At 36.9% G+C, this 25,959-nt stretch overlaps 1 protein-coding gene across 1 annotated transcript in view; it reads left to right on the top strand.

The window, feature by feature from the left end:
* LOC131834562 (uncharacterized) overlaps window positions 1-25,368 on the top strand; it is a gene marked incomplete at its 5' end in the record, with an annotated part of 113,044 nt that extends 87,676 nt beyond the window's left edge. The window contains one exon of the mRNA XM_059179272.1: window positions 25,280-25,368. Within this exon, the coding sequence (XP_059035255.1) occupies window positions 25,280-25,311 (32 nt within the window). The remainder of the gene's footprint in view (window positions 1-25,279) is intronic.
* Window positions 25,369-25,959: the final 591 nt, after the last annotated feature.

Below are 25,959 nucleotides of genomic sequence, written 5' to 3'. Positions count from 1 at the left end.
CACCCAGGCGACCCTGTAAAGCATGATTTTTAAAACCTATAATTTTTGATAGTTGTCTATATATACCACATCTTCTTGATCCATTCATCTGTTGATGGACATCTAGGTTCTTTCCATAGTTTGGCTATTGTGGACATTGCTGCTATAAACATTCGGGTGCATGTGTCCCTTTGGATCACTACATTTGTATCTAAATCACAGTCCTCTGGTAATTTTCCACTTTGTATCACTTATAATACCAAACTAAATGTCTTATCCCACACCAAACTTGGACTATATAGTTCTACTTACAATGCTAGATTTCATTAATGTTCCAGGCAATGTTGCCATCACACATGAGCCATGATGATCTTTCACTTAGATAAATTCTCGATCTTGGTTACCAAAAAATCTATTAAGCTAAATTCATTACATGTTTCTACTTCCTCAGTGGACGTTTAACCTTAACTCTATACTTTTACTATTTAATTCCCTTGTCAATTTCAACCTAGTATCCTAATCTATGAAACTCTTTATAAGTTATATGACAAAGTAGCTCGAATTGCCCATTTAAGTTTATCTCCAAATTTATTAAGTATATCAAATAATATCATGTCATCAAATAGTTGATTTAAAAATGATGCAAAGAAAAGTGCAGTAATAGAAACCAGAGGCCTCCTGCAGTTTGACACAAAGATATTCACTAGTATTGTTTGGTTGGAAGTATATGTCAACTAAAAATTGAACAAATTATACATTAATACTATCCATATATGCTTATCTTAACCACAAAGATATTAGGAATTATTTCAAGTGCTTTGTTGAAATCTAGATGATTCAGATGAGGCATGATGTCATCTGTGAAATCCTTCACTGACATTCAAAGATACATACCTTCTTTGTATTCTCAGGAGATTTTCTGCAGGTCCCTATCATAGTCTTTGCCACAGTATACCAAATTTCATTGTATCTGTCTTCCCAAGTATTGTTAAGTCCCTGAACAATGAGTCTGTGCTCCCTGTATCTCTGCATTCTCAGAAGCTTGTGAATAGTAGTTATTCAGTAAATATTTGCCCAACTGTTAAGAATAAAGATTTTTCTCATGTTACCTCAGAATGTAGAGTCCTATACAAAGTTTGCAGTTTTCTCTGGGCTTATTCTAGGATGTAAATCACTAAAAATAATTCACAACAATTCATGGGAATAGATGAGCCACTTCACCTCTTTGTGCCTCACTTAAAACATTCTTGCTAATTTAAATCTGTGCACATATGGAATATGTGACTTGGTTTTATTACAGAAAGATAATTTCATCTTTTTAAAGTTAACACTGTATATGTTATTATGGTTATTTCCCTTTTCTTCCTTTTATATTGCATCTTTTGTATTCCTTTTTAAAATGTCAAAAACAGTATCTCATTAACACCTCTCAGAGAACAGTTGCCAACATTTCCACTCATAGACTTGATATTTGGAGTTTCTCCTTCCAAATCATAGGAAAATGATAAATGCAACAAAATCACGATGTCTCTAAATGTTTATGCACTCAGGTATATAAATTTAAAATTTTCTGTTCTTTGCCTGATACTAATACATTTATTTGAGTATATAGAAAATAAAATGCCCTTATCTTATGACTGCCTTTTAATGGCCAGACACAGATCCATTTTTTCTAAAACCAATGTATATAAGAAGATGCTTACAGATAAAATATCCACACTGGTTGAGTAATTAGTATCTACTACAGACTGAAAAACTCAGTGGAGGGAGAACAAGGTGACCTTGTTCCTTATGTGTAATCTTTATTAATTGAACTCTAAGCTAGCCCTTGAGATTCTTATGAGGTCTGCACCAGAAAGGTCAATGGAGTACCAATAGATCCTCTTATATTAATTTGTTCATTCTGCAAATGCTAAAGTAGGGTGGAAATTGTTCAGTTCATTTGTAATCCACTACCAAAGGGGGTAAAGTGATTTTTAAAACTCATCTTATCCACTTACATAAACATGGAAAAATAATATTTCCAAGGAAAATTGGGAGAATTTTTTTTAAGATATTATTTGTTTATTTGACAGACAGAGATTACAAGTAGGCTGAGAGGCAGTCAGAGAGAGGAGGAAGCAGGTTCCCTGCCGAGCAGAGAGCCTGATGTGGGGCTTGATCCCAGGACCCTGGGATCATGACCTGAGCCGAAGGCAGAGGCTTTAACCCACTGAGCCACCCAGGCGCCCTGAGAATGTTTTTAATAGCAATGGGCACATAAGAATTTGACCATGTTTGTAGTTTCTTACCATATTATATAATTTCTTAAAAGAAATTATAATTTTGAATTAAAAACACTAATAAATATTTATATTGAACAAATACTACGGTTAAGGTGATTTATAGGCTCCAAGAATACAACATAAATAATATAGTCAATGCCCTAAAAAAATCGTTATCTAATGGAGAAACAAAATATTGAGAATTCACTTATTAAAACAAGATAAAGTAAGAGAAATACTTTGACTTCCTTGTGAAATAATGCTATGGAAGCTTAGAGGATTCAATAATGAAGTTTTATAAGATGGGGAAGTTTTGAGTTGTGTATTGGGGATGAGCATAACTTCACAAGTTTTAAAAGATATTCTAAGCAAAACTGAAAATGTGGGCAAGAGCTCTGAAAGCCATCTAAAGATATAACGTAATTAAGAAATGAGATACAGCTCTGTGTGACTGGGATAGAGTAAGGAGTCATGACAGATAAGCCCAGAAATGAAGATGACAGTTAAAATTTGAAGACTTTTCTTTCCACGTTAAATTGTTTGGACTTCAGCTTCTGGCAGTGAGGAACTACTGAAAATTTCTAAAGCATGGAATGGTCTGAGTTAAACCTGAGTATATCTATCAGTGTTTTAGAATGCTTTATTGGTGACAACACAGAAGGTGTGAAAACTGTAATTGCCCTTGTGTAAGTGAAGAAGTTCTTGGTTGTGGCAATGGAATTGGGATTGAAAGGGGGGTGGAATATTTATTAAAAATTAGAATTAAGACTTGCTGTTTGAATGAAAGTGGAAGTTAACAAAGATAAAGATGGCATTGGGGTTGCTACTCAATATATACTTGTAATTGCAACCAAATGGCCATTCTTAAATATTACTGTTTCATATCTAAATGTTTAATTTTAATGAGTGTTCTTAATCCTGAAAAATTTTAAGTTTATAAAACTCTAAGTAATCTTTTCCTGTTCATGAATATATGTGTTCTATTTTACCAAAAGATCTTCAAGAATAATTTTTCAGAGGAAACTAACTAAATAAATATATAAAATAAAAATATACATTTTGTTACAGACCAATTATTTCCTTAAGGAGATCACAGGTTTTTTGCTTCATTTGGAGAGCAGAGAAACAGTATTTTCTCCTTCCCCATTCTCCTTTTCTACCAGGTAGTATCTCCAGGAATTCGTCTTTTTAGCGTATGATAAAGAAATTGTGTATTTAAAAGTATATCTGAGGACACCTGGGTGGTTCAGTGGGTTAAAGCCTCTGCCTTCAGCTCAGGTCATGATCCGATCAGGGTCCTGAGATCGAGCCCCACATTGGGCTCTCTGCTCAGCAGGGAGCCTACTTCCTCCCCTCTCTCTCTGCCTGCCTCTCTGCCTACTTGTGATCTCTGTCTGTCAAATAAATAAATAAAATCTTAAAAAAATAAGAATAAAAAATAAAAATAAAAAAGTATATCTGACCTAATTCATAGTTATTTCAGTTTGTTTGCTATGGTATGGGGTGGGGGGCGTGTGAGTGCTTGTGTGGGTGGCAAATTGTATGTTAAGCCTCAAAACGTAATTGGTGGATATTTCAGTAAAACATAATGAAAATCCCCTGATTTATCCAATCATATGCAGATATTCCCTAATATTACATCAATACATAAAAGTAGGTAATGGTGTTCTTGCAAAGATCATTGTTTATTTCTTGAAAACGACATATGCTAATGAACAGTTTATCTTTAAAGGGTGAAATATATCATAATCATATTCATTAGAATGCCAAAGTAAGAACTATATATCAGAAAAACTTTATGTATAAATAAAGCACTGAATTAATCTAAGTTTTTTTTTTTAATGATTATGTGGTCAAAACCATTCATTAAACAGAATAAACCAAATGATGTTATCTCCTTACTAGAATAATTTTTTGATACATGCTTCTTTTTCCTTTTATGCAATTCCTAGAACCTATCATTGCTTTGGGTTATTTGTAGCCAATAAGAGTTTCATGGTCAGGTGCTTCTCTTCAAGAAGAGTAATAAATTCTTTCTCTCAAAGCTGTTCCAAGTGGTGTATGAGTCTAGATTTGAGACACACTTTGCTACAACAAAATCACATTTAACTTAGAGTTGAATATGGGAATAACCTTAAATGTATAACTTGGTTTATAATTACATATGGCTCACTGAATTTGAATTGAATCTTAGAAATGTAGTTGGGTTTGATACCCACATCAAATAGCACATAGAAATTATGTTTTCTCCCATTATGCCAAATTTAAAGGGAAAAAACATCTTCACATTGCACTAGAGAGAGTAGTTTAAGCTTATATTCCTCCCACACATCCAGCTACACTAGAATATTTGACATTCCAAACATGTCAATAGAGATTACATATTGAGATGGGACAGCACTTTGAGAAGTGACTAGAACATAATGAATAAGAGAGTAGTAGGCAGAATCTCAACTCCCTTTAACAGACAGGAGGAGACACATGGGCTACCTGCTCTCAGCTCTGCAATACCAGCTGAGGTCGTGAACAAAGGATGGCCTAACCACCTGAATGGGTGCTAAGGAAGGAGCCCAGGGAATATTTCAGAAATATTATAATGCAACAGACTTATCTAGGAAGACTTTCAGTCAGAATAACACACACACACACACACACACACACACACACACACACATATGTAATTTTTTAGATACTTCCCTTCTTCTTCTCTGCTCTTAATTTCCATTTTCCAGGTGAACAGAATTATCATGCTGCCTTCTTGTTATTCAAGAACTCATCACTGTAGCATCCCACCATTACTTCAAGTAACTCCTTACTCAAATCAAAGTTAAATCTGTGAAGATTGTGTTAATCTCACAGGGCTGTTGTAATAAATCACCAAAACCCATTTGCTTAAAACAATAGAAATTTATTCTCTCAAAATTCTTGAGGTTAGAAGTCCAAAATCAAAGTGTTGACAGGGCCAGGCCCTCTCCAAAGCTCTCAAGTTTCCAAGAAAAATCCTCCTTTGCCTTTCTAGCTTCTGGAGGTTGCCAGCAATCCTCAATGCCCCTTGGTTTGTGGAGCGTAACTCCAGTCTCTCACTGTGCTTTCTCATGGCCGTCGCCCTTTTGTATCTTGATGTCTCCACAGTTTTTATAAAAACACAGGTATTGGATTTAGGGCCCATCCTAATTTAGTGTGACCTTATCCTAAATCTGTCTCATCTGCAAACACTTTCTTCCCAAATAAGGTCCCATTCACAGATACTGAGCATTAAAACTTCTTTGTGGGGGCACAATTTCATCCACAGTAGAGGAAAAGTAATACTAGGTGGTTGTTTAGAAGGACTACCAGATCCATCTGGTTAAATCAATTTATATCAAAGTCCGAGTAACTCTGAACTTTGTTTGCATTTTTAATGAAGGACTTTGTAACACAAATGTATTAATAATGAATAGATTTGGGGTGTCTGGGTGGCTCAATGGTTAAAGCCTCTGCCTTTGGCTCAGGTCATGATCTCGGGGTTCTGGGATCGAGCCCAGCATCTGGCTCTCTGCTCAGCAGGGAGCTTGCTTCCTCCTATTTCTCTGCCTGACTCTCTGCCTACTTGTGATCTCTGTCAAATAAATAAAAAAAAATCTTAAAAAAAAAAATAAATAGATTCATAGGGTTCAGAACATTCTTGGCAGCTGCTTCCTGAGCTTCCAACTCCTCACTTTCAGCAAACCCACAGCTCAAGATTTACCTCAAGACGCACTAGCCAGAGTGGACCAGGTACAAAATGAAGAGAAGATACTATGCAGAAAACTTAAGCTGTATATCTAATTTTTTTTCCTTTAACAATGTTTTTTTTGCTTTTATGATAACTATTTAAATATTTTCTTTGGATCAAATTATATGAATAATGGCTTTATACTTTATTTTTTTCATGTTATTGTGGATTTAGATTTCATGTATGGAAAACATAATGGATATTCAGGCAGAAATTTTGGCAACAGAAAACTACACAAATATAAATGATTTGGGGAGGCCTGGATTTCTTTTCTTCCAAAATACTTCCTAAGTGTAGATGAAAAGAAGAAATAGAAACAAACCAAAAGAGTCTTTGAAAAGCTTAAGTCAGATAAACTGGATTCTTCTGTGCTTGCTTGGTACAGTAACTAGTCATTCACAATCCTGAAAGGCTTATCCCTGAGTGAAGTAAGGACAAAGGATGTGATAACTTTACTTAGGCCATTAAAATCCTGAAATTCAAGTTTTAAAATTATTCAAAAAGAAATGAATGCATTTTAAAACAAAATTCTTTTCCCTATATGCAAAATGCTTTTCAGAGTACAACTTTGTCATAAAATTGGCCTATACCCTGAACAATAAATGTATTTCCTTTTTTAAATAATTTTATTTATTCATAAATCACATGCAATGAATACATAGCCAGAATGATTTTATTTAATGTAGCAATTGCAGCTATAATTGGAATGGATTCTTTTTCTTTCTCAGAACATTATTAGTTTAAGAATCCGAATTTAAGGGGCACCTGGGTGGCTCCTATGGTCCTGGGATTGACCCCATATCTGACTCTCTGCTCAGCAGGGAGCCTGCTTCCTCCTCTCTCTGCCTGCTTCTCTGCCTACTTGTGATCTCTGTCTGTCTACTGAATAAATAAAATCTTAAAAAAAAAGAATCAGAATTTAACAAGAAATTCTGATTTTTAAGACTCTTTCATCAGTTTTAATACAACTTTAGAAAAAAGGAAATACATTACTCTAAATTAAGTTGCCATGGTATAAAATATCCATTCATATTTTTGTTAGGTTTAGCATTTCTTCTCTGTTGATTACAAAAAAATATTATGCTAAATGTAATTATTTTGATTATTGATATTCCAAGAGGCTTTGGTCTGAATTAAAAAGCTACAACTTAAGTTTTATAATTAAAATTTATAGCAAAACATTTATTCTGATGTAATTAATTTATACTCAAGAAAAAAATTTAATATTTAAGTAATCAGATGAGTTCCTATGGTGCCTTTTATTCAATTGTTTTGAACACTCTGTGTTGATGGGTTGCTCCAGTCTTTTTTCAGATGCACCAAAGAACTGGAAATCCAAGACTGGAATGGGGGGCTAGAGTTTAACGAGTAGAGAAGTAGATAAATATATCACCCTTTCAAGACTGAAAGTGCTGGTGCAAGAGTGGCAGTGGCTCTGAGAAGCTCTAGCTGCATCCTCTCTAAGCCTACATGTAAATTTGGATTGTATTGGCATTTGTGACTGACATCTGGTGGTTATATAACATTTTGGGGTTTTTTGCACATGTGCCTATCCATGATACATTCTGTTATAATTGTATTTATTTATGTAATGTATATTTCTGAGTTTCTGAGTTTCTAAGAAGCTTTTGTAGTGGACTTAAGGGCAAGTTGTTTCTCTTGTACGTGTTCCACTTGTGGGAGACCCCTCGTGGCTTTTCAGCCAGCTCTCTGGCTAGACCTTTCCTGTTCTGTTAGCCCTAAGAGATAGCTCTGAAGGTGTGGCTATTAACCGTTGGGGTGGGGAGTGTTGAAGGATGTGGCCAGCATCTGCTTTATCCCTCCTTGTTAATGCCTAACTAACTGCATAACATCTGGAAGTGATGTAGCTGTGACTTTTTACGGTGTGGCTCCCCAAACATACACACCAAATACTACTGCGAAGTAGAGGGCTTCTTGTATGTGGAAATTCTGGTCCCTACCGCAAACCTATTTATCAACATCTCTAGAAAGCTAGTTCATGAATCTATTTTTAATACTCTATTCAGATTATTCTTATGCTTATTAATGTTTAAGAACCCAGGATTAAAGGGGACAGACCAGTGGATCCTAACCTCTTCAATACTGGTGATCTCTAGGCTTTGCACTACACTGGGAGAACCTGTTCAATGGCTGTCAACTACTTCCAAAAGAATTCATCCAAAGGACATAAGAGAGAAAGCCTGAACCACTTCCAATGTCCCCAGAGTTCTGGGAGTCTGGCCAAAGAGGGCAGGCAGCATGCTTGGATCCCAGGAAAAATATTCACAGACTTCTCTTTGCTTCGTCCTTCTCTCTCCTCCTATGCCCTTGCTTCTCTTCTGTTTTCCTTCCCTTCTTTACTATTTTCCTTCTATTTTCTCAATGCTTTCACTGATTTTGTCAGAAGAACTGCGGGGAGAAAGGTGTCCGTGCAGAGGACAAAGATGGCTTATCAAAAACCCTCCCTTATTCTGCCTACCTGGCTGAATCTCACTAACATTCTTACAACACCGGTTTATAAAGGAAAGTGTCCATTTTTTTTTTCATTATTGTCATAGACAAAGAAGAAAAGATCCAGTGTCACTAGCCATCTGTCCCTGGCATGTCTCCCATCTTTGGTCCCAGTCAGGTATCTCTTTCTAGATGAGTGTGACTGAGGATATGGATATAAGTATCCATGCAATCTTTATCCTGATTTTAGTTCATATCTCCCATTTCGAGATTCTTCTTCCAGGGAGGGTTTTAACAAGTAGGATCAGAAATCAAAACACCATCTGAACAAGCAAGAAGTGCACTTGCTATTTGGGAGCAGCCGCTGGAGCTCAGCCCATGCTCATCCTATTCATGACAGCCACTGGGCTACCAACTGGCCTGTCTTTTCTTGGCCTGTCACATCACAAGTCAGCACTTATCTCTCATTGCCTCCCCCAACTTAAGCACCCTTAAGAACTGCCCCCCCACACCTCCCAGCAGAGCTAGAGAAATCAGGAAATTAAGTGCTTAAACTTTATTGATTCAATTAAAAGATGTGAAAAATATCACCATTTTTAGATCCATCTCTCTCAGTAAAATTTTTTTTAAAAAGTTCATTATGGTCTAAACCGGAAGGTAGCAAATATGGTTCATGGTCCAAATCTGACCTGCTGCTAATATTTGTAAATAAGAGTTTACTGGTACATAGTCACAGCTATTTGTTTATGTATTATTTATCTGCTTTCACACTACAACAGCAGAATTGAGGAATTATGACAGAAACTATACAATAAATGAGAACCTATAGAAATCCTTGACTTTACCTTTTGGACTGTAATGCTTAAAGTATTTACCACCTACTTCTTTAGTGCACAATTTGCTACTTCCTGGTCTACATCAAAACATTCACACTTTATTTGTCTAATTTATGAAGGCAAAATATTCATAAATTAAATTCCATGGTAATATTTCCCATAGCAATAGAAAATCTGAATAGACCAGATACTAGTAAGGAGATTAAATCAGCAATCCACAATTTCTCAACAAAGAAAAACCTAGAACCAGATGGCTTCACTGGTAAATTTTACCAAACATTTAAAGGAGAATTAATACCAACGCTTCCAAAATTCTTTCAAAAAAATCAAAGAGAAGGGAATATTCCCAAACTCATTTTACAATGCCAGCATTATCCTTATACCAAAACCATAAAAGGACACTAAATTCAGCAGCACATCAATGGGATCATTCAGCATGATCAAATGAGATTTATCCATGGGATGCAAGGATGTTTCAATATACCTAAATCAATAAGTGTGATTCACTACATTAACAAAATGAAAGAAAAGAATTCTAGCACATCAATGGATGCAGAGAAAGCATTTGACAAAATTTAACATTCATTTATGATAAAAACCCAACAAATTGGTCACAGAAGGAACATATCTCAACCTGATAAATGCCATATAATAAAAGCCCACAACTAACATCATACTCAATGATAAAAGGTTGAAATGTTTTCTTCTAAGATCAGAACAAGGCAAAAATACTCATTGTCACTATTCCTTTCCTATTCAATATGGTATTGGGAAGTCCTAATGGAAAAAAAAAAAAGGAAGAAAGAAAGAAACAAAAGATATCAGAATTAGAAAAGAGGCAGTAAAGATGGCGGAGAAGTAGCAAGCTGAGACTGCTTCAGCTAGCCCGAGATCAGCTAGATAGCTTATCTAAAGATTGCAAACACCTGAAAATCCATCGGCAGATCGAAGAGAAGAACAGCAATTCTGGAAACAGAAAAACAACCACTTTCTGAAAGTTTATCTAATATATATATTTTTTCTTTTTTACATTTTTCTTAGGTGTTTTCTTTTTTTAAAAATTCTTTTCTTTTCTTTTTCTTTTTTCTTTTTTTTTTCTTTCTTCCTTTTTGAACCTCTTTTTATCCCCTTTCTCCCCACTCACGATTTTGGATCTCTTCTAATTTGGTTAAAGCATATTTTCCTGGGGTTGTTGCCACCTTTTTAGTATTTTGCTTGCCCCTTCATTTACTCTTATCTGGACAAAATGACAAGACGGAAAAATTCAACACAAAAAAAAGAACAAGAGGCAGTACCGAAGGCTAGGGACCTATTCAATACAGACATTGGTAATATGTCAGATCTAGAGTTCAGAATGATAATTCTCAAGGTTCTAGCCGGGCTCGAAAAAGGCATGGAAGATATTAGAGAAACCCTCTCGAGAGATATAAAAGCCCTTTCTGGAGAAATAAAAGAACTAAAATCTAACCAAGTTGAAATAAAAAAAGCTATTACTGAGGTGCAATCAAAAATGGAGGCTCTAACTGCTAGGATAAATGAGGCAGAAGAAAGAATTAGTGATATAGAAGACCAAATGACAGAAAATAAAGAAGCTGAGCAAAAGAGGGACAAACAGCTACTGGACCACGAGGGGAGAATTCGAGAGATAAGTGACACCATAAGACGAAACAACATTAGAATAATTGGGATTCCAGAAGAAGAAGAAAGAGAGAGGGGAGCAGAAGGTATACTGGAGAGAATTATTGGGGAGAATTTCCCCAATATGGCAAAGGGAATGAGCATCAAAATTCAGGAGGTTCAGAGAACACCCCTCAAAATCAATAAGAATAGGCCAACACCCCGTCACCTAATAGTAAAATTTACAAGTCTCAGTGACAAAGAGAAAATCCTGAAAGCAGCCCGGGAAAAGAAGTCTGTAACATACAATGGTAAAAATATTAGATTGGCAGCTGGCTTATCCACAGAGACCTGGCAGGCCAGAAAGAGCTGGCATGATATTTTCAGAGCACTAAATGAGAAAAACATGCAGCCAAGAATACTATATCCAGCTAGGCTATCATTGAAAATAGAAGGAGAGATTAAAAGCTTCCAGGACAAACAACAACTGAAAGAATTTGCAAATACCAAACCAGCTCTACAGGAAATATTGAAAGGGGTCCTCTAAGCAAAGAGAGAGCCTACAAGTGGTAGATCAGAAAGGAACAGAGACCATATACAGTAACAGTCACCTTACAGGCAATACAATGGCACTAAATTCATATCTCTCAATAGTTACCCTGAATGTGAATGGGCTAAATGCCCCATTAAAAAGACACAGGGTATCAGAATGGATAAAAAAACAAAACCCATCTATATGTTGCCTCCAAGAAACTCATTTTAAGCCCGAAGACACCTCCAGATTTAAAGTGAGGGGGTGGAAAAGAATTTATCATGCTAATGGACATCAGAAGAAAGCAGGAGTGGCAATCCTTATATCAGATCAATTAGATTTTAAGCCAAAGACTATAATAAGAGATGAGGAAGGACACTATATCATACTCAAAGGGTCTATCCAACAAGAAGATCTAACAATTTTAAATATCTATGCCCCCAACGTGGGAGCAGCCAACTATATAAACCAATTAATAACAAAATCAAAGAAACACATCAACAATAATACAATAATAGTAGGGGACTTTAACACTCCCCTCACTGAAATGGACAGGTCATCCAAGCAAAAGATCAGCAAGGAAATAAAGGCCTTAAACGACACACTGGACCAGATGGACATCACAGATATATTCAGAATATTTCATCCCAAAGCAACAGAATACACATTCTTCTCTAGTGCACATGGAACATTCTCCAGAATAGATCACATCCTCGGTCCTAAATCAGGACTCAACCGGTATCAAAAGATTGGGATCATTCCCTGCATATTTTCAGACCACAATGCTCTAAAGCTAGAACTCAACCACAAAAGGAAGTTTGGAAAGAACCCAAATACATGGAGACTAAACAGTATCCTTCTAAAGAATGAATGGGTCAACCGGGAAATTAAAGAAGAATTGAAAAGAATCATGGAAACAAATGATAATGAAAATACAACGGTTCAAAATCTGTGGGACACAACAAAGGCAGTCCTGAGAGGAAAATATATAGCAGTACAAGCCTTTCTCAAGAAACAAGAAAGGTGGGCGCCTGGGTGGCTCAGTGGGTTAAGCCGCTGCCTTCTGCTCGGGTCATGATCTCAGGGTCCTGGGATCGAGTCCCGCATCGGGCTCTCTGCTCAGCAGGGAGCCTGCTTCCTCCTCTCTCTCTCTGCCTGCCTCTCTGCCTACTTGTGATCTCTCTCTGTCAAATAAATAAATAAAATCTTTAAAAAAAAAAAAAAAGAAACAAGAAAGGTCTCAGGTACACAACCTAACCCTACACCTAAAGGAGCTGGAGAAAGAACAAGAAAGAAACCCTAAGCCCAGCAGGAGAAGAGAAATCATAAAGATCAGAGCAGAAATCAATGAAATAGAAACCAAAAAAACAATAGAACAAATCAACGAAACTAGGAGCTGGTTCTTTGAAAGAATTAATAAAATTGATAAACCCCTGGCCCGACTTATCAAAAAGAAAAAAGAAAGGACCCAAATAAATAAAATCATGAATGAAAGAGGAGAGATCACAACTAACACCAAAGAAATACAAACTATTATAAGAACATACTATGAGCAACTCTACGCCAATAAATTTGACAATCTGGAAGAAATGGATGCATTCCTAGAAACATATAAACTACCACAACTGAACCAGGAAGAAATAGAAAGCCTGAACAGACCCATAACCAGTAAGGAGATTGAAACAGTCATTAAAAATCTCCAAACAAACAAAAGCCCAGGGCCAGACGGCTTCCCGGGGGAATTCTACCAAACATTTAAAGAAGAAATAATTCCTATTCTCCTGAAACTGTTCCAAAAAATAGAAATGGAAGGACAACTTCCAAACTCATTTTATGAGGCCAGCATCACCTTGATCCCAAAACCAGACAAGGATCCCACCAAAAAAGAGAGCTATAGACCGATATCCTTGATGAACACAGATGCGAAAATACTCAACAAAATACTAGCCAATAGGATTCAACAGTACATTAAAAAGATTATTCACCACGACCAAGTGGGATTTATTCCAGGGCTGCAAGGTTGGTTCAACATCCGCAAATCAGTCAATGTGATACAACACATCAATAAAAGAAAGAACAAGAACCATATGATACTCTCAATAGATGCTGAAAAAGCATTTGACAAAGTACAGCATCCCTTCCTGATCAAAACTCTTCAAAGTGTAGGGATAGAGGGCACATACCTCAATATCATCAAAGCCATCTATGAAAAACCCACCGCAAATATCATTCTCAATGGAGAAAAACTGAAAGCTTTTCCGCTAAGGTCAGGAACACGGCAGGGATGTCCATTATCAACACTGCTATTCAACATAGTACTAGAGGTCCTAGCCTCAGTAATCAGACAACAAAAGGAAATTAAAGGCATCCAAATCGGCAAAGAAGAAGTCAAATTATCACTCTTCGCAGATGATATGATACTGTATGTGGAAAACCCAAAAGACTCCACTCCAAAACTGCTAGAACTTATACAGGAATTCAGTAAAGTGTCAGGATATAAAATCAATGCACAGAAATCAGTTGCATTTCTCTACACCAACAGCAAGACAGAAGAAAGAGATATTAAGGAGTCAATCCCATTTACAATTGCATCCAAAACCATAAGATACCTAGGAATAAACCTAACCAAAGAGACACAGAATCTATACTCAGAAAACTATAAAGTACTCATGAAAGAAATTGAGGAAGACACAAAGAAATGGAAAAATGTTCCATGCTCCTGGATTGGGAGAATAAATATTGTGAAAATGTCTATGCTACCTAAAGCAATCTACACATTTAATGCAATTCCTATCAAAGTACCATCCATCTTTTTCAAAGAAATGGAACAAATAATGCTAAAATTTATATGGAACCAGAAAAGACCTCGAATAGCCAAAGGGATATTGAAAAAGAAAGCCAACGTTGGTGGCATCACAATTCCGGACTTCAAGCTCTATTACAAAGCTGTCATCATCAAGACAGCATGGTACTGGCACAAAAACAGACACATAGATCAATGGAACAGAATAGAGAGCCCAGAAATAGACCCTCAAATCTATGGTCAACTAATCTTCGACAAAGCAGGAAAGAATATCCAATGGAAAAAAGACAGCCTTTTCAATAAATGGTGCTGGGAAAATTGGACAGCCACATGCAGAAAAATGAAATTGGACCATTTCCTTACACCACACACAAAAATAGACTCAAAATGGATGAAGGACCTCAATGTGCGAAAGGAATCCATCAAAATCCTTGAGGAGAACACGGGCAGCAACCTCTTCGACCTCTGCCGCAGCAACATCTTCCTAGGAACAACCCAAAAGGCAAGGGAAGCAAGGGAAAAAATGAACTACTGGGATTTCATCAAGATCAAAAGCTTTTGCACAGCAAAGGAAACAGTTAACAAAATCAAAAGACAACTGACAGAAGGGGAGAAGATATTTGCAAACGACATATCAGATAAAGGACTAGTGTCCAGAATCTATAAAGAACTTAGCAAACTCAACACCCAAAGAACAAATAATCCAATCAAGAAATGGGCAGAGGACATGAACAGACATATCTGCAAAGAAGACATCCAGATGGCGAACAGACACATGAAAAAGTGCTCCATATCACTCGGCATCAGGGAAATACAAATCAAAACCACAATGCGATATCACCTCACACCAGTCAGAATGGCTAAAATCAACAAGTCAGGAAATGACAGATGCTGGCGAGGATGCGGAGAAAGGTGAACCCTCCTACACCGTTGGTGGGAATGCAAGCTGGTGCAGCCACTCTGGAAAACAGCATGGAGGTTCCTCAAAATGTTGAAAATAGAACTGCCCTATGACCCAGCAATTGCACTATTGGGTATTTACCCTAAAGATACAAACGTGGTGATCCAAAGGGGCACGTGCACCCGAATGTTTATAGCAGCAATGTCCACAATAGCCAAACTATGGAAAGAACCTAGATGTCCATCAACAGATGAATGGATCAAGAAGATGTGGTATATATACACAATGGAATACTATGCAGCCATCAAAAGAAATGAAATCTTGCCATTTGCAACAACATGGATGGAACTAGAGCGTATCATGCTTAGCGAAATAAGTCAAGCAGAGAAAGACAACTATCATATGATCTCCCTGATATGAGGAAGTGGTGATACAACATGGAGGCTTAAGTGGGTAGAAGAAGAATAAATGAAACAAGATGGGATTGGGAGGGAGACAAACCATAAGTGACTCTTAATCTCACGAAACAAACTGAGGGTTGCCGGGGGGAGGGGGTTTGGGAGAAGGGGGTGGGATTATGGACATTGGGGAGGGTATGTGATTTGGTGAGTGCTGTGAAGTGTGTAAACCTGGTGATTCACAGACCTGTACCCCTGGGGATAAAAATATATGTTTATAAAAAATAAAAAAATTAAAAAAAAAAAAAAAAAAAAAAAAAAAAAAAAAAAAAAAAAAAAAAAAAAAAAAAAAAAATGGAACTACCATATGACTTCAGAATTCCACTTCTGGGAATACATCCAAAGGAAGCAAAAACATATCTGCATCTTCGTGGTCATAGCAGCATTATTTACACTAACCAAGACATGAAAACAACCTAAGTGTCCATGAATGGATAAAGAAATTCTGAGCCATAAATATTCTTCCGCTATAAAAAAAAAAAAGAAAGAAATCCCACTATTTGCAACAAGACGAGTGAATCTTGAAGACTTTACGCTAAGTGAAATAAGTCTGACAGAGAAAGACAAATATTATATGAATCATCTTCCTTACATGTGAAATCTAAACAAAATAAAACAAAACAAAAAACCAACTCGGGAAAAGAGATGAGACTTATGGTCATCAAAGGAGGATGTTGGGATAGGAAGAATGGGAGAGAAGCTGTCAAAAGTTACAAACTTCCAAATATAAGATAATAAGTATGGGGGTATAAAGTATAGCATAGGGAATGCAGTCCATAATATTAAAATAAATTTGTAAGGTGGCAGACGGCAACTACATCTTCCACAGTGAGCATTTTGTAATGTATATGAATGTCGAGAATCACTCTTTTGTACACCTGAAACTAATACAATATTGTATGTCAACTGTACTTCAATTAAAAAAGGAATGATACATCAGTACTAGGATGTATGTGCAATCTGATGACTGTTGATAACACTGCTGTATGATGTATATCGGAAAGTGGTTAAGAAAGTAAATCCTAAGAGGTCTCATCACAAGGAATTTGTTTTTCTTCTCTTTTTTAATTATATCTATATGATATAATAGATGTTAGCTGAACCTTTTGTGGGAATCATTTCACCATATATGTAAATTAAATCTTCGTGATGTACACCTTAAGCTAATACAGTGATGTATGTTTATTATTTCTCAATGAAACTATTAAAAAAGAGATTCCCCATACACATGTTAAAACATACTATATCCTTTTCTCACAAACCAGCATAATATAAATATCTGGAAATAACTGCTTTAATCCCAATAACCAGAGCACCATCTATCACAGTAGAGATTCAATAAACACTTGGTTAAATAAATAAGTATTTTTTAAAATGTATGTACATTCTGCACTGTACTTGTGATATTTATTTTAGAACAAATTTCTTTTTCCCGAATCTTTGAGTAAAACAAATGTTCCGGGATGAATACACAATGAGATTTACAGTAATATTTCAAGCCCCAGGTGGGAGAGGCTCAATAGTTTGCCCTGAAGGGTTTTATAGGTTTTAAAAGAACAAAGCAACTCTCCCTCCCATCCTCAAAAAGTGTGTGTTAAAAATACTCTATGGATAGGGGCGCCTGGGTGGCTCAGTGGGTTAAAGCCTCTCTTCGGCTCAGGTCAAGATCTCAGGGTCCTGGGATGGAGCCCCACATCGGGCTCTCTGCTCAGCACGGAGCCTGCTTCCTCCTCTCTCTCTGCCTGCCTCTCTGCCTACTTGTGATCTCTTTGTCAAATAAATAGAATATTTTTTAAAAATACTCTATGGATAAAATACATGTGTAAAATATGAACTAGTTTCCAATATCTTCTATGATAGCAATTACTAGCCTGTATCCAAACATAAATATATTTTAAGTCCTCAAGACACTGATGGTTATTAATGGTCCTAAATGCTACTAATCCTTTTTTTCCTACAGCAGCTAAGGAAGTAGAAGAATTCGAAACACTCAGGGCTAGCTCTCTTCCTGAACACCAATTCGGTTTCATGCTGTTCACACAGCTCCGCATCATATTCCCCTAAGGAATAAGGCCAAGGCAGATATCAAAGTCAGCTACATAAGAGGGAAGGGAAGGGAGCAACAGGAAAGCCTAACCTGCAAAAGAATTCAGACCATGAAAATATCTAAGGAGTTGTAGAAGCGAGCACAAAGCATATACCTCTCCCATAATCACTCCTTTCCCCAGCTTTACACAGGTATCTACAGACCAAGGAAGGTGAACATTCACCCTCCAGCCACACAGTAAGCAAAATGCTCAAGAAACGTCATTTCTTTCCTTCCCTTTCCCTCCTCACTCACTTTGTGCTTTTAATTTCAGGATTCTTATTCCCATTTCCACTCAATTTAAAGAGCAAACCAACATTTTGTACTGGGAGAAAAAAAAGTACTCCTTTTCCCTGTAAATTATGCAAAACAAACAAGCAACAAGCCTTTTGCAGCTAAACTATGGAACACTGATCTCACCAGACATACCTGCGTGACCAAGAGTAGGGCTCTGGAATCAGTCTGCTTTTGTTGCAGTCTAGCTACACTGTTTCCAAGCTGGGTGACCTTGGGTCAATGGCTTAACCTCTCTGCTTCATATTCCTCTTCTGGGCAACTGGAATAGTATCTCATAGGCTTATTGATAGACTGAGATTACATATATAAAACCTTAAAATTGTGCCTGTTTCATAGTGAGCACTCTTTTATTACGAGGGGGTGTTATTATTTGTGTTAATGAGGTTCAAGGTTTTAGCGTGAGCCCCTCCAGCAGCTGGCCCTTGCTCCTTTCTGCTGCCTCCTGCTTGTGCTTCATCACACTGCCTATCTCTCTGCTCCGCTGGAGCCAGATTAGTTTTTAGTCCCAACCTTTAATATCTCCGTATTCTTTATCTGTGCTCATCCTGCACAGTGCCCCTGCCCCCTGCCATTCAACGTTCACTTTACACTATCAAGCTTCTCTAAGTTAATGTTGAATGCTGCTGTATACGTGCCCCTAGCCAGACATTTAGTAACGATTTCTTCATTTCTCTTTCTTCCTTCCCTCCTCTTCACTATGAACTCTTCAAGGACAGGAGAGTATTTTGGCCACCCTTTTAGCCGTAGCACCTAGCAGATGTTAGACAGAATGCGTTTTTAGAAATGTATGTTGAACTAAAGAAGGCTTGAGGACACAGTCTAGCAATTCTGAAGTCATAAAATTCTGTTTAAAGTATAGCCGGGGGGAGGGGGTTTGAGAGAAGGGGTTGGGATTATGGACATTGGGGAGGGCATGTGATTTGGTGAGTGCTGTGAAGTGTGTAAACCTGGTGATTCACAGACCTGTACCCCTGGGGATAAAAATATATGTTTATAAAAAATTTAAAAAAAAAAATTAAAGTATAGCCACAGGAATTGGCTCAGTGACCTCTTCTGGCAGCAAATCTCACTTATTACTCTAAACTGCATGAAGGGATTATCTTTATTTATTCAAAATTCAATGTCCTTTCATCACATTTGGTGAATTCAGAAACTTATTAGTGAAATTCAATTTCAAATATATCTGAGATGTTTCTAACAACATCATTCAGAGTCCTCGAGAGTACTCTTCTTTCTGAGAAAAGTAATGCTCCTTTTGTCTATTTCTTTATTCTTTCATTTATGAAAATAATATAGTACTTTTCTTAATCATTTATACTGTCTTTAATCAATTGGCTCAACATATTTTTTTTCACTATATAAAACAAATGTCTCCATATTTTTACCTTTTGGTAAATTTTACTCAAAATGACTGAAGTACCTTACATAAATATCTACGTAATTTTTATTTTTCAAATTGACCCTTTGCTAAGGAAAGAAACAGAGCCCACCCTATCATGATGGCTCACAGATGCATTTGTATTTGTGAAATGGTGAAATGAATGGATAGGATGTTATACTTTATTCAGATATATCCCAAATCCAAACACTTCTTTCCACTATCACTGCCGCTAAACTTACAATCACCATCATCTCTCAGCTCAACTGCTACGGTCGCCTTTAGTCAGGCTGCTGCTTCTGGGCTAGCCTCTCTGCTAAATGTTTTACAGAATATCTGAAATGAAAAATTTAAAATTTTCATCAGGTCATAGGGTCCCCTGGTCAAAACCTCGGTATCTCTACTGTACCGTGAATAAAGTCTGGTACTTTATTGTGGGACTTTATTGTGGCTTGTGGGACCCAACATCACCCAGCCGCTATATGCCTCAGTCCTTCCTCCCCTCCCCCACAAATCCCCACCCTTACCCCCCACCATACTGTGCCCTGGATTACTACACCACAAGCATGCTGGGATTTTTTTCCTCCTTGAACATGTTGTACTTGTTCCTTTCCTGGCCCTTTGTACCCAGTGTTCCCTCTCCTCCTAATGCTCTATCCTGAAGGTGAGGCTATGCCCTTACCATCGCTCAGATCTGACCTCCTCTGTGTGGCTTACCTTCTCTAACTGCCTCTTCTCAGGATGGCAGTTCAGTCCCTTGCTATAGGCCACCCTGTGGCTGCCGTTTCTCATAGTCACTTATTTCTCAGCTTTGTGTGCCTAATGGCCCTATGAATTCAGTCTGTTTAAGATCTTGGTATTTGGGTCCATCAGTCTCTGATGTCACATAAATTGATGCTTCCCTCTTCCAACACTTGGTTAAAGCAGAAAACCTTACAAACCTCTGTGCCTAAGTCATTTTGCTCCCCATAGGCCCGTTTTGTTGGTTTTTTTTGTTTTTTGTTTTTTTTCTCAGCTCATCTTCCATGCCATAAGTAACCTAGGGAGAATTGGGATTGTAAACTGGGCCTGTTCCAGCCAAGCGGCCCTCGTGACACTACTGGGTCACCACATGTTGGTATGGGATTACTTGGCACAGTAATCTCTTCCCAAAAGAATAAGCAAAAACACTGAGAGTTCCTTCAGGTAGGACTTCCTAAAGCTACTCTCCCTGGGACTGACCTCAAGCAGCTGGGTGGAGAAAACAGTCACTTCCCTCTTCCACTCAGCTCTTCTTTCTCTCCATCTCTTTTGCCTTTGCCAAAGGAATAAACAAATAAGGCTTTCTTCCTCTTGTCATTTCTACATGATTTCAAACGCCTTTGTATAAAATTATATGCAAACATAACCATTTATGCTCACTAACAAACATCAAGATAAAAAGTAAAAATCAATGAACCATTTTAATGTTTCATCCTTCAGTTACCAAGCTTCTGGATCTGGGCCAGACTCCGAATAATAGATTAATCCACGAGGTCTCTCTCCCTTCCCCCTCTGCCCCTCCCCCTGCTTACTCGTCCTCACTCTCTCTCTTTCTCTCTCAAGTAAGTAAATAAATAAAATCTTTAAGAAAAAAAAAAAAAAAACAACCTTTCTTTCTCAAGATTGCCTGACTTTAAGTCCTATGACAAAATGACCCTTTAAATGACAAACACTGGGACACCTGGGTGGCTCAGTTGGTTAAGCAGCTGCCTTAGGCCCAGGTCATGATCCCAGCGTCCTGGGATCGAGTCCCACATCGGGCTCCTTGCTCGGCAGGGAGCCTGCTTCTCCCTCTGCCTCTGCCTGCCATTCTGTCTGCCTACGCTCGCTCTCTCTCCCTCTCTCTCTGACAAAGAAATAAAATCTTAAAAAAAAAAAAAAAGACAAACACTGAGGGTCTTATCCTACCTACCTCTACCCCACATCAAGCAGATGACTTGACTGCCCTAGAAGGAAAGACAAGTATATAGGAAAGCAAAAGAGAAAAACGTATATCATCACATGACTGACTTAGACAGAAATGTAGAGAATGGAACAGTACAATTGTTTCCCTGCAGGTAACTAAAAAAAAAAAAAAAAGAAAAAGAAAAAAAGAAAAGAAAACTTTATTTAGATAAAACTTTATCAACAAAAATGATAAGAATAACTCCATAATGTAAGTGTTATTTATTCAGCTAATTAAATCGTAGCTATAATTTGGGAAATACACACATGCATACACACAAATACACAACATATCCAAATCTGAGTTTCCAAGTAAATAACTCAGTCCATTTGTTAATTCTCATCATTTGCTCTCAATCAAGGTAGGATTTTAAATGTTTAATTTTGCTGACTTGCCAGCAAAGATAATTTTGAAAGCATCAGAAAAGATTTGGATGGTAAGAACAAAGCAAGAATGGCATTTGATGCTGAGGCAGAAAAATCATTAAAAAAAAAAATGGCACAGATGCTCTAGTGTCATAAAAGTCTGGAACCAGTTGAGATATATACAAATGTCCCTTCTCTATTTTTTCTTAATTTATTAACTGTGTTGATCCTTTATGTCAAGATTTAAAACCAATGCATTACATATGTTATATGCAATAATTGCGTTTGGTTTTGCTCATCTAACAACTCTAAACCCAAGATATATATGGTTTCAACACAGAACATTGATCTACCTTACTAAATATTTCATTCATTTTTTCCAAATTGGTATTCAAATACTATTAAAAGTAGATATCTAGGCAGAATTATCTTTTAAACAGAGTCCAGGAAACCATGTACAAGTGAAGACATTTTTGAGTACACACTTTTAAATTAGGGCTGGATTTGACCCCAGTTACACCTTCCAGCTTCTTATATAGATGATTTGTTTGAATTATCAAAACCCAGTAAAATGAGGATAATAAAACCTACCTTAAAATATTGCTGTGATGGTTAAATGTTAATCAAACACACCTAAAAAATCTTCAACAGTTGTTACAAAATATAGGGAAGCTATTCATCTATTTTACAACTTCAAGAAGGAATAGTTGAGATTAAAGACAAGACAAAAATGCCAGTTCAGTACTCTATATTTTTATTACCTTTAATGGATTTGAATCCAATATTAAAGTGCCAATTGGGAAGGAGAATACCAAATTAGGGGGAAAATCATTTTTTCTATTAAACATCAGCCAATGTTATGTGTGTATCCAGAAAGAAATTTGACTGAAATTTGCTTTAAAATCTACTGACTTTAGGAAGAAAAAATGGATTAGGAATTTGGGATACCTACAATGAGGACAAGATGGGCATGTGTGCGTACATGTGTGTGCACTCCACAGCACATGCATGTGTGGGTGTGTGCACATGTGTGTAGACGTGTGTGTACATGTACTGGGTATGGAATTCCTAACAACCACTTACTAACCTCTAAGTTTGATAAGCTCAGTTCTACAGCAAAAAGACGTTTTTGACAGGGAATACATTCGTACCACACAGTTAAAGAAAAACTAAATCCTCTCTTTATTTGACTTTAAACTCCTCCATAGTTCCACTAGATTTGCTCTTGGTTGGGGTAATGTCAGTGGGTCAGCTTCCCACTTTGTATTAAATAGAATCTTAGTTCATTATAGAATAAAAAAATTCAATAAGGCTTGAAAGCATTTGCCTGCCTTTTATAGCCAATCATGTTTGTGGGCTCAGTCCATTTGAGCTGCTGTAACAAAGTATCGCAGACTAGGTAGCTGATAAACAGCAGAAATTTATTTTCCACAGTTCTAGAGGCAGAGAAGTCCAGGATTGTGGTGCTGGCAGCTAGGATGAGAGCTTCCTGGTTCACGAATGGACATCTTTTCACTGTGTCCTCATGTGGTGAAGAGGGCAAGGACACTGTCTGGGTCCTCTTTATAAAGGTACTAATGCTATTCACCCCTCAGTACCATCATCATGGGCATTAGGATTTTAACATTTGCAGATGCCTGCCTGGCTGTGACTCTTGGTCGTGAGTTGGAGTCCCGCATTGGATTTGAAGCATACTTAAAATTTGGGGAAAAAAAAAAAAGGATTTCAACACATAAATTGGGGGAGAATACAAAAATTCAGACCATAGCAGCTGGCATATATCAATATGAAAATTCAAAAGTATTTGGACAAATCATCTAATTATTTGGTCTTTGGTTTGTTAAGCATCCAGATATGAACTACTGGGATTTCATCAAGATCAAAAGCTTTTGCACAGCAAAGGAAACAGTTAACAAAATCAAAAGACAACTGACAGAATGGGAGAAGATATTTGCAAACGACATATCAGATAAAGGACTAGTGTCCAGAATCTATAAAGAACTTAGCAAACTCAACACCCAAAGAACAAATAATCCAATCAAGAAATGGGCAGAAGACATGAACAGACATTTCTGCAAAGAAGACATCCAGATGGCCAACAGACACATGAAAAAGTGCTCCATATCACTCGGCATCAGGGAAATACAAATCAAAACCACAATGAGATATCACCTCACACCAGTCAGAATGGCTAAAATCAACAAGTCAGGAAATGACAGATGCTGGCGAGGATGCGGAGAAAGGGGAACCCTCCTACACTGTTGGTGGGAATGCAAGCTGGTGCAGCCACTCTGGAAAACAGCATGGAGGTTCCTCAAAATGTTGAAAATAGAACTGCCCTATGACCCAGCAATTGCACTATTGGGTATTTACCCTAAAGATACAAATGTAGTGATCCAAAGGGGCACGTGCACCCGAATGTTTATAGCAGCAATGTCCACAATAGCCAAACTATGGAAAGAACCTAGATGTCCATCAACAGATGAATGGATCAAGAAGATGTGGTATATATACACAATGGAATACTATGCAGCCATCAAAAGAAATGAAATCTTGCCATTTGCAACAACATGGATGGAACTAGAGCGTATCATGCTTAGCGAAATAAGTCAAGCAGAGAAAGACAACTATCATATGATCTCCCTGATATGAGGAAGTGGTGATACAACATGGAGGCTTAAGTGGGTAGAAGAAGAATAAATGAAACAAGATGGGATTGGGAGGGAGACAAACCATAAGTGACTCTTAATCTCACAAAACAAACTGAGGGTTGCCAGGGGGAGGGGGTTTGGGAGAGGGGGTTGGGATTATGGACATTGGGGAGGGTATGTGATTTGGTGAGTGCTGTGAAGTGTGTAAACCTGGTGATTCACAGACCTGTACCCCTGGGGATAAAAATATATGTTTATAAAAATTTAAAAAAAAAAAAATTAGAAACATTCAGATCATTCAGTAACCTCTTTTTAAATTTTTTTTTGTTTTGTTTTTGTGCTACATATACAACGTATTCTGTAGGTGGAAAACATAAAAAATAGAGATGATGAAATCTACCTTGGTTAACAAGATATATTATTTCCTCAGAGTTTCAGTTATAGCATTCATTCTTTTTAATAATATTTCTTTTATGGGTTACCTCAGTGACTCAAGTCAGTTAAGCATCCAACTCTCGATTTCAGCTCATGTCATGATGTCAGGATTGTGAGATAGAGCCCTGGCTCAGACTCACTCAGTGCGGAGTCTGCTTGTCCCTCCCCTTCACTCTCTGTCCCTTCCCCTGCGTTCCCTTCACTTGCTCTTAACTGCTCATACTTAATGCTCTTGCTCTCTCTAAGATAAATAAATAAATAAATAAAATCTTTAAAAAAAATAATATTTCTCTTGTTACATATTCAAATGACTTACATGGTTCAATAGCATTTTTCTAAAACTTAAATAATAAATGTATATAAACAAAAGGCACTAAAGTATATAGAGAAAGATCTATGAGAAGTATATGATTTTCTTTTTAGTTTTCTTTTGGTTATTTAACTGCCTATATAATACACCCAGAACATTTAATTAACATACTCCCCCCCCCCTTCTTTCCCAACAGGCTTAGAATGCAATAATTCAAGAATTTTATAATACAGTGGAGTAGCTTAACAACTGCTTATGTGCTTCCCATGATATGATCTCTGTATTGTAAGTATATATTTACTTTGATGCTGGCTTGATTGTGAGAGAAATGTGTTCAATTAGAACTTGTACGTAACCTAGATTGTTTCAGAATTATTATACACTAAAACTCACCCAAAGTATAGAAAACATGTAGAAGTTTATCTTATATGAAGAGCTATTCTGTGTTGTATCAAAGTTAAAGCTTAATATAATTATCTATTGCAGTAGAGTAATACACTTTTGAGGTTTAGTTATATTTTTAATAAATATTTTACCTAATACCGTAATATCTGCATACTATTTTTAGTTTTCTATAATTAAAAAAAATATTGGACCTGCAAAATTTTATGTTGAAATATTAAAATCTTGAAATCATCTTTATAAAAATGTAATGTGTAATATCATTTTAAGGTCAGGCCCATTTCTTTATTAGTTACTTTTTCAAAAATGATTTTAGTTTTGGCAAGACAATACCTACACTACTAAATCGTGTGTGTGTGTGTGTGTGTGTGTGTAGTTTCTTTAATAAATTACATAAAAAGAAGAAAACTCATCTTTACGTGGTAAAGGAAACTCTTACTATTAATTTCACATTGCCAGAAAGCAAAGAAGGGA

Source organism: Mustela lutreola, chromosome 6, assembly GCF_030435805.1.
Source record: "Mustela lutreola isolate mMusLut2 chromosome 6, mMusLut2.pri, whole genome shotgun sequence".
Taxonomy (NCBI): domain Eukaryota; kingdom Metazoa; phylum Chordata; class Mammalia; order Carnivora; family Mustelidae; genus Mustela; species Mustela lutreola.
This window is presented reverse-complemented; position numbering and strand designations above follow the sequence as displayed.